Source organism: Equus przewalskii, chromosome 15 (genome assembly GCF_037783145.1).
Source record: "Equus przewalskii isolate Varuska chromosome 15, EquPr2, whole genome shotgun sequence".
Lineage (NCBI taxonomy): Eukaryota > Metazoa > Chordata > Mammalia > Perissodactyla > Equidae > Equus > Equus przewalskii.
The window spans coordinates 53506222-53516586 of NC_091845.1; the positions used below are offsets into that span (position 1 = coordinate 53506222).

General features: G+C 47.6%; 1 protein-coding gene across 3 annotated transcripts in view; it reads right to left on the reverse strand.

The window, feature by feature from the left end:
- CMTM8 (CKLF like MARVEL transmembrane domain containing 8) overlaps window positions 1–5046 on the reverse strand; it is a 101808-nt gene extending 96762 nt beyond the window's left edge. The window contains exon 1 of one of the 3 annotated variants that reach the window (XM_070577396.1): window positions 4319–5046. In XM_070577396.1, the coding sequence (XP_070433497.1) occupies window positions 4319–4465 (147 nt within the window). In that variant the 5' untranslated portion in view covers window positions 4466–5046. The remainder of the gene's footprint in view (window positions 1–4318) is intronic. The other 2 variants (XM_070577395.1, XM_070577393.1) reach the window with 2 other exon arrangements.
- Window positions 5047–10365: the final 5319 nt, after the last annotated feature.

A 10365-nucleotide genomic window follows, 5' to 3' on the forward strand; every position in this document is an offset into this window, starting at 1 on the left:
AGATTTGGGTGCACCGCTTGGCAAGCCGTGCTGTGGCAGGCGTCCCACGTATAAAGTAGAGGAAGATGGGCACAGATGTTAGCTCAGGGCCAGTCTTCCTCAGCAAAAAGAGGAGGATTGGCAGCAGATGTTAGCTCAGGGCTAATCTTCCTCAAAAAAAAAAAAAAATCATACCCATTCCCAGACAAGGGGTGGCACCACACCTGTTAGGAACAACTGTGGAGGCTAACACCACAGTTTTTTCATACCCGCATTTTTATAATTTTTCTACAAAGACTAGCTATTGTTTTCATGAAATGGAAACTATGTTCACTATTTTTTAAAAAGAACTCAACATGATAGAACAATTTAGATTCCAGCTCTCAGTACACCCTATTTTTTTTTCCTTCTCCAACTAAGTTTGCTCATGACAGTACGTAAATGAAAGGCGACCTAACGTTATTACACGGATGCCATAAGTCATCTTGAAGTCACCAATAACAGGAAGGGTGCAATTAACTCAGCTTCTGACAAATCACTTTTATTCTTCAAGTATCATAATCATTATGAGATCACAGCATCCTACAAGTCACAGGTCAAGTACTGGATTGCTTCTAGCTTGTTATAAAACTTTGACAGGAAGGAAACAACTACAATTTGGTTCCAATACGATGTTACATTGGCACAGCCTAGGGTGTTTTGGTCAATTTAGCTACTACCACTCACAGTGTGAGAAAGCCAGGGCAAGCGACAAGGGACTGCGGGAAACATTGTGTTTTGTTTTCTATTATTTCATTTCCCCCGCTGGTTCAAGCAGGAAGTCAGGTTCTTAGTAATTCTTTGTCTCGGTATTTTGTTTTTTCAAGGCAGAAAGTAACATTCTTCTGGGGGTGGGCCTATCTTAATTTCAACATCCAGGCAGCAGTAGTTTAAAACCTGCCTCCCCCTCCAGATAAAGACTCAGTGGTACCCGTATTTCATGACGTCCAAGAAACTATCCATGTAAGCAGCATTCTGATTCAGATATTAAAACATGAACAAAATAGCATCTTAGAATCACTAAAACATAGTATATCACTTAAGGTGATCTTTAACATTTTTAACTTTAAGAGTTCTTCTAATTTCAAAAAGTATTCTTAGTTTAATAGGCTGGCACTACTGATGACAGTCTAAACCAGTAGAACCTTAGGGAAAGATAACTTCAGAATATGTAACAAAACCCTTAAATTTGTGTATCCTTTGATACAACAATTCTACTTTATGGAATTTTCCCTCAAGAAAATCACTAGACAATTGTGGAAAAAGGGACAAAGAAGGAAGATTGCTACAGCACCAACTATACTTATAAAACCTAGAAACGTGCTAGTTTTAAAACAGAAAACTGAGGAAGTCAAAATGATACTTCCTTATGATGGAAAACTGTAATGATGGGAGAGATCAGAGACCCTGAAAAATGCTCATGGTATCACAAGTGAACACAGCAAGTCACAAATCCATGAAAAAAAATATAAGAAGATATATGCATAGAAAAAATATATATAAAAGGATTTTCAGAAAAAAATGAGAATGCAAAGATAAAAATCAAAATTTTAAAAATCTCCTTAAAGATATCTAAGTTTTCCTGATTGAGAACACACATCAGATCCCCAGGATAGTGAGAGAAAATGGACTCACATGAAGGCACATTATTCTCATATTATAGATCTCTGGGGAGAAAGAAGAGTCTATAGGCTTCCAGAAGAAAAAACAAAGGATCAAGAAATAGAATATTAAAAAAAAAAAAAAAAAAAGAATCAGAATAGCTAGAAGACAATAGAGGAATGCTTTAAAAGTTCTGAAGGAAAGCAATTTCCAATCTAGCATTCTTTACCCAAACTATTAAGTATGCGTAACAGTCAAACCAAGACATATTGAAAGATGCTAACCTCAATTTACACACGCATCCTTTCCTAGGAAACTACTAGAGGCTGTGTCCCCTCAGTGGGAGGAAGTCAAGACAGAGGAAGACAGCGGTCATGGGAAGCAGGGGATCCAACCCAGGAAGAGGGGAAGAGAACCTCCAGGGGTACAGTGAGGGAGACTCCAGGCCCTTGGCCGAGCCCCGGTGAACAGGTCAGGTGGGAGCAGGTCAGAGGCTCCCAGTGAGGGTTGATTATGAGGATGACTGTGATAGAATACCTGATGTCTCTCAGTTTTCCTGAGAGGAGATTTAGACAACTAAGGTAAAATTAGTGACTAAATATCTGAAGAACTAAGAAATGGAAAAAGAGAATTACTAACTTCAGGGAAAACAAGAAATCGGGCAAGAAAGGAAAAGCGCTCACGGACGCTCGGCGGCTCAGCTGTGAACAGTGTTGACAGTGTCCTAAAGTCCACACTGGTTATTGATCTAACCCAAAATATAGTGGGAGACGGGAAGGGTATATGTATACTGGGGGAGGGGTATACGTACAGCTTGGTCAAGCCTCATCTTTCAGAGAGGGAAGCCAGTGGAAAACGCCTACAACGGGGGGGGGGGGGGACCAAGAAACAGCATTATAAACAGTAATTTAGAGCTCGAAGAGATTTGAATGTGGGTACCTCTAGGTATGGAGGTGGTGGGGAAAACTTCGATTTCTGCCTCTAGGACTATTTGGCTCTTTGAAACATGTGCATATACAGCTCTGCCAAAAATAAACACTCACCTCTAGTAGTAATAACAGTAATTTTTCTTACATATTTTTCCATTTTTTTCAAAAACATTATTAAAGTCTAAAAGGATACATGCTGATATATCAACAGTGTTTATTTCTAGTGATGGGACTGTGGGCCATTTACGTTTTTTCCTTCGCTTTTCTATTTTCTGAACAAGTGTGGAACAGAGCATACTGATCATAAATCAGAAAACAAGAGGCATTTTCTTTTATGCCTGGTCCAAATCCACCCCAGGGTAGAAGCCCCATCCCGGTCATTTTTGCTTCCGTTTGCTCTGCTGGAGCAGAGGAGCCTGCCAGCTCCTTCATTCACACAGCAAATATTTGTTGAATTCCTATAAGCCAGGCCCTGCAAGGTGATTTCAGTACCTTAGCTTTTTATTGGGTCTCCTCAAGTCCTCGATATCAGCTGAGGGAACCAGCTGGGGGTTGGGCAAAGCCAACTTTTCTCAAACTTCACGCGCATGAGAACCACCTGGGGTGGACCCAGGAGGTCTCAGATGGGGTCTGAGACTCTGGAGGACAAGTAAGCTATTGATGGCCCCAGCTCTTACAGAAGCTTTCTCAGAGGAACTCTCTTGAGTCTTCGGTCATTTCTTGCATCACCATGGCTCCCATTCTCTACCCCCATATAGGCTAGATTTCAATTCCCCAGATGTTTAAACAAAAGTATGTGAGGTATGGCAGAAGGAGTACTGGTTAGACAGTGGGAAGGGATGCCCCTTGGCAGCTAACAGCAGGGTCCCAGAGAGTGGCAGGCCTGGGTTTGAATCCCAGGTGTGACTGACTTCCCCTCTCCACAACTCAGTTTCTTCACATGTAAAATGGGGATGGTAATTGAAGCTACCTTCACGGGGTAGGGTTGTTGTACAGTACATGAGAGCAGGAAGGTATCTAAAGGACCTCACGAGACCCTGGCACACAGTGAAGACTCAATTAACAGTGGCCACCACTACCTGTCAAAAGGGCTACCCTCCTTCCTGAGCCAAGAAGAACCTGCTGGGACGTCAGGGGAGCTCACTTGACCTCTCAGCCTTCAGGTCACCCTACGGAGTGGAGAACGCACATGCCCAGCCTCCTCCCCAGGAATGTTCTGAGCCTAAACCAGGATGTGTACAGCACCAGGCAGGAGACCCTTTAGTCCTCAAAGAGGTTGACGCCCTCAGATTTTACTCAGTAAACGTTTCCTGATTCACCTTAATTTTACTACCAGAGAGATAATTAGGAAAAAGAAGTCCTCTCCTCTCTCCGGATCTTTGGAAAGCTTTGCTTTTAGGGAGGAGGCCATCCACATGGAGATCAGGTAGGAGAGGCACCAGGTGTCCCTGACACTCATTACACACTCAATGCCCACCAAGCGTGCTGCTCCCAGGCTAGCACGACCACAGAGAGGGCCCAGCAAGTTGGGTTTCTTCCCCCAGCATACATCCTGAGGGTCCCAATCCTCTTCTCCATGAGAGCCCAGGGTGACGGGACCTCGTTTAATGAAGTGGTCTCTGAGTGCTGCCCTTTGGGATGAAGGCGAGGCTGAGCAAAAAGGGTTCCTTCGCCGCCCGCGTGAGGATGTGAGCGGGCTCCGAGCCGAGCAGCCCGGGCGCGTGTTCAGGGGCGCCCCCGGCACCCCGCCCCCCCGCCCCCGGACTCACGATCTCGGCCACGATGAGGAGCCCGGGCAGGGTGCGGAGGAACTCCCGGTCGTAGGCGAAGCTGCTGCTGCTGGTGGAGAAGTTCTCGGCGAAGGAGCTGGCGGTGGTGGTGACGGTGTGCGAGCGGGCGCGCTGCGGCTCCTCCATCGTCGCGCCTTGGCTGGGCCGGCCCCTCCGCGGGGACCCCCAGCGCGCCCGGGGCTGGACGCGCCGCCCTGGGCCCGGTGACACCGGCGGGGGGAGGGGAGCGCGGCCGGCGCGGGGCCGGGGGCGCGAGGGGGCCGGTCCCGCTGCGGCGCGTGTCCCGTGGGTGCGCGGTGGCCCCGCTCCTGGGCGCGCGGGCTGGCGGGCTGCGCTGGGCGCCGGGCAGGGGGAGACGGGACGCGGGCAGGCCGCCGGCGGCCGGGGACTGCGGCGGAGGCCGGGAGGAGGGCTGGGGGCGTGGAGAGGGGCGGGCGCGACAGGGACCGCCCCGGAGGCTCCGCGGGCCGGCAGCCACTTCACCTGCTGCCGGGCGCCGTGCGGCCGAGGGGGCGCCGGGTCGCGCCCAGGCTCGCGGGGCGGGCAGCCCGGCGGGCGGCGCGGAGGAGAGGGCGCGGGGGCCGGGCGCCGGCCGCACCCCGGCGGCCCTGGCCTCGCAGGCTCCGGCTCCGCCGGGCGGGCGGCCACCGCTGACCTGGCTCCTTCCACCTGGCGGCCCTTCTGGAAGCCGAGGCCCTCGGGGCTCCGCTGCCCCAGGAACGAGCTCGCTGAGCGACGGCCGAGGCAGGGGTGGGGTGGGGACACGAAGGGGAGGAAGAGCGGCGGGAATGATGACCCGGCCGGACCTTAGACCCGAGATCCACGTGAGGCCGCCGGGCCGGCCGGGAGCCTCTCCCCTCCCGCGGCGGCCGCCACCAAAGCGCGGCCTGATTTCCTGCCCCTCCTTCGGGAACAATTTGAGGAACCGACTTAATCGCTGGCTTTGAGAGCCAGGCGCTTTTAGAGGCTCTATCGCGGGGATCGTGGAGCCTAGGTGACGGCACCTGGCCCAGAGATGGAGCGGGGAGATATTTGGGGTCCCTGGTCAAGGTGAATCTGTGTGACCACCCCGTCACCCTTGGAAGGATATGTTTGGAAGAAAAAGCTTGAAAGATGTGGGTTGTGCAAAATGAAGTTTATGACAACCGGGCTGTGCTTTCCTGGGATAGGGGAGGGGGTAAGGGAGCCCCGTTTAGTGAGGCAGCTTGTGAGAGGGTCAGGTTAGATCTGAGCTCCAACACCTGCGCTTGGATTTCTCAGCTGTGTGACCGTGAGCAAGGGCCTCCACCTCTCTGGGCCTCGGTGCCATCTGTAAAATGTAGGCTTTGGGAGTTGGACCTCTCACCAAAAAGAGCATCTTTCTTCCGTTTTGTGAAAGGATGGCAAGAAACGTTTTATTTGGAAACCACCAAAAGGAAAGGAAATAATCCTTAGTCACAAATAGAGGGTTGCTTTGGGGTCATAGCAAAGGCATTCCCTCTGATCTGCTTCAAGAGAGGTTAAAAGAAAGGTCAGAAAGGACATTTTATCCACAACGTCCTATCAGATGAGCTGAGAAAAAAAGCAAAAACTACAATCTAATAAAACTAAACAAGGAATTCGGTTTTTTAAGTCTAGGGCCTAGCCCAGAGGACCTCAGGGAATAAAAGTTAAGGCTTCAAAAGCATTACAAAGATGAAGATTTGGAAAAATCCCATCCATGAGCATTTGCTAAGTGCCTTGGGCTGGTGGGTAAATACACCAAAAATTAAAATCTAGCACTTTCCCCCAAAGCAGTGTTTCTCAAAGTGTGGTCCCCGGACCAGCAGCATCAGCATCTCCCGGGACCACATGCAAAGTTTTCAAGCCCCACCCCAGACCCACTGAATCAGAGACTCTGAGGGCAGCGCCCAGGAAGCTGTGTCTGAACAAGCTGTCCAAGAGACTGATACACGCTGAAGTTTGAGAGCTACTGGTTTAGAGGAACAGGGGAAATAAGAGATGCACACACGAAACGGCTGCAAGAGTCGTCTTATGGCATCATGCATGACATTTAGTGAATTCAGGAAGACAGGAAGGAAGTCTAAATAACTCTATTTCTGTAATACAAAGGACCGTTCTTTCTCAAAAAAACCCTTGGGGCCAGAAGGATTCCAAAATTCAGATTTTTTCTTTTAGTTTAGAAAGGTGAAACGTGGGGCCGGCAGGGTGGCACAGCGTTTAAGTGCGCATGTTCTGCTTCAGCGGCCTGGGGTTACCAGTTTGGATCCCGGGTGCAGACATGGCACCGCTTGGCACACCATGCTGTGGTAGGCGTCCCACATGTAAAGTAGAGGAAGACAGGCACAGATGTTGGCTCAGGGCCAGTCTTCCTCAGCAAAAAGGGGGGAATTGGTGGCAGATGTTAGCTCAGGGCTAATCTTCCTCAAAAAAAGAAACCTGATGTATTAAAAAAAAATCAGACTTAAAAAAAAAAAAGTAAAATGTATGTATACCATATACTACATAACACCATGAAGTCTGGAGTGGCACTTTAATCAAATACACTAATTTTCTGCAGTGAAAATATATGAATGACATAAGTGTATGTTTGGGTTATCTACTGCAATGTAATAAATGCTTCCCAAACATTAGTGGTTTACAATAACAACCATCTTATTTGCTCGTGCTCTGTGGGTGGGGGATTTGGGCAGGGCGCAGCTGTCAGGTTCTGCTCCAGGTGCTGTTGGTTAGGGTCATTCATTCAGCTTCTTTCAGCTGGTGGCTGGCCAGGCCTAGAAAGTCCAAAAAGGCTTCACTCACTTTCTGGCCTCTCAGTGCTCCTCTTCCTAACCCCTGTCTCTCTGTGAAGCTTAGGCTTCCTCACAGCATCGTGGGCTCAGGGTAGTTGGACTTCTACGTGGTGACTGGCTTCCAAGAGGGAACGTTCGGAGAGATGCTGAAGCTGCAGATCTCTTAAGGCCCAGCCTTGAAAGCTACACAGCATCGTTTCCGCCACATTCTGTTGGTCAAAGCCAGGGACAATGGCAGCCTAGATTCAAACAGAGGGGATGGAAACACCACCTCTGGATTGGAGGAGCATAAAAGAATTATGGTCATCTTTTTTTTTTTTTGAGGAAGATTATCTCGGAGCTAACATCTGCTGCCAATTCTCCTCTTTTTGTTGGGGAAGACTGGCCCTGAGCTAACATCCATGCCCATCTTCCTCTACTTTATATGTGGGACGTCTACCATAGCATGGTGTGCCAAGCGGTGCCAAGCTCGCACCCGGGATCTGAACCGGTGAACCCCTGGCCGCCGAATTGGACCATGCGCACTTAACCACTGCGCCACCGGGCCGGTCCTCCAAACTTTATTCTTAAGTGCATAAAAATATCAAAGGAAGAAAAGGTAGGCCCTGACCTCCCATAAAAAACCTCATGCAGAACAGAGCTTTGAGCTGAGACTCATGGGAAGTATATAATTTGTAAAAATGGAGGAGAAGGTAGGCAGGCTTCAGGAACTGAACATCACCCCAGCCTACAGGAAAAGCCCAAGTGACACTGTAACTGCCGGAATGAGCAGGCCACATGCAGATTGACACAGAGGAATCTAAGGAGATCTGTTTGCATGGAAGGAGGGAGATGCGTGGGGTGTAGGGTTGAGGGTTTATACAGAGTCTGAAATAAGGTTTTCATAAGGCCATATTACCCACAAGCAGGTTATGAGACACAGCACTCTCCAGGGTCCATGGAGCCCAGGCCATTCACTCGGGGCCCAGGGCTCATCAATAATTCAGTGAAATAAGCGGACAGCTTGTGACTTCCACCTGCTATCTGAGACAGGACCAAGGAACATTCTTGTTTATAAAGTACTTTTCATAGACTCACCTGTCACATGTTCCTCTTCATTATTATTCTAGTTTAAAATTAATTATGATTGTTTCAGGCAAGAATCATCAGTGGATGTTAGAATTAGTGGGTGAAAGTATGATGAGAAAAAGGATGTTTAAGTCATCTCAAAGTATCTCCCCAGAAGATACTCTTTTCCCTTTGCAATTCACAAGTAACTGCAGTGGAGAAACCTGTGAGATACGGCCAGGCATCCAAGTCAACATCACCAGACAGCACGCACCTCCTGATATGATGCACTGAGAAGGATACAGCCTCACTTCTGTGGTATTCTTACCAAAATGCATAACCTGAATTTAATCATGAGGAAAGAACAGACAGGCCAAAACTGAGGGACATTTTATTAAGAGTCAAGGTCATGAAAGACAAAGAAACACTGAGGAACTGTTCCACGCTAAAAGAGACTAAGGAGACCTGACAGGTAAATGCAGTGTTTGCGGCCCACCCAGTGGCGCAGCAAATTCGCACGTTCTACTTCGGTGGCCTGGGGTTCGCGGGTTCAGATCCCAGATGCAGACCTATGCACCACTTGTCAAGCCATGCTGTGGCAGGCGTCCCACATAAAAAGTAGAGGAAGATGAGCCCAGATGTTAACTCAGAGCCAGTCTTCCTCAGCAAAAAGAGGAGAATTGGTGGCAGATGTTGGCTCAGAGCTAATCTTCCTCAAAAAAAAAAAAAAAAATTAAAACAAAAACATAAATGCAGTGTAAAATCCTAGATTGGATCCTGGGCCAGAAAATTAATATTAGTGATGTGGGCTCGGCAAGCCGAGGAGTCAAAAGAAAGATTTCTTGAACTCTCAAGGTCTGGTGGTAGTTCTCTTTTATTCAGAGAATAGCATGGGGACAGGACCCATGGACAGTGAAGAGCTGCAAGCATGGGGACAGGACCCATGGGCAGTACGACCCATGGGCAGTACGAGCTGCAATGGGTTGAGGGTAGAGCTCAATTTATAAGGCATGGGTATGTGAGTTATTTCTTTACGAGACAAAGGAAGGATCATGTAAAAAAGTAGTTAAAATGGTATCAGTGCAGGTGGCATCTGGTTATCGGGTGGTCCTATAACTTTGGATACAAATCAGGTCGGATCAGGTCAGGACATCCTATGCCTCCCAGAGGATGATATAGATCGGTATGTAGGGCAGGACGCCTTGGGCTTCTCTCCCTGGGGCAGCCGTGATCGTCATTAGTGAGACAATTGTTGAAATCTGAATACATTTTGTAGATTAGATAACAGCATTGTTAATTCCATGATTTCGGTTCTTGTACTCTTGTTATGTAAAATGTTAACATTTGGGAAATCTGAGTGAAAGTTAACAGGAAATCTTTATTATTTTTTGCAACTTTTTTGTTAGTTTGAAATTATTTCAAAAAGAAAAGTTACAAAAATAAAAAATAATTTACGGTTGATTAAAAATAGAGTTCTCTAATTCCAATTATAGTTCACATTCTCCAAACACATTTGATTTTGTGGTTTATCAAGCCCAGAGTGTCCTGACTCCCTTCCTCTTGTTATCCATGTTCGCCTTGTAGAGAAAGTGGGAGCTTGACTGAGAAGTAAGAATGTTCTTTCCACTCCAGTCCCGAAAGCTACCAGACGGACTAGTCCTGTCTTCAATTTGAAAACAGGCAGACATGGGGCCCAAATCCATTTGCCACTGAACCTCTGGGTCTGGGGTTTGTTTGGGTTCCAAGAGGCTCTATCAATTTGACCAGAGGTCTTAAATCCTCTGGGGTTAGGCAGACGAGGTTAAAACAAGGAAGTAAATAAGGCCAGATTCGTTTCAGAATGGCTTCTTGAATTGTGCTCTTCTGAACCAGACACACTTAGGCTTGAAGCCAGGTACCTGAGGGTTACTACAGATCTTCAATAAGAACATGACTGACTTGTGACCTTGTTCCCAACACAGACATAGATGCCAGAATTTACCTTATTATTCAAGAGGCCAACTTTTGGAAGGAGGTGGAAGTCATAACTTTTGAGAGGCGTCTGCCAAATATAATTTGGTTAACTTAAATATTAGCATTTTTAAATGATACATCTTGTCAATTTGTTGTTTTCTTGTTTAACCTGAGGGGTGACCCAGTCTTGAGGATTTGTGAGCTTGTTTTGCAGAAGAAAGATAATACCTTTGGGCAGGTTGCAATCATGGGATG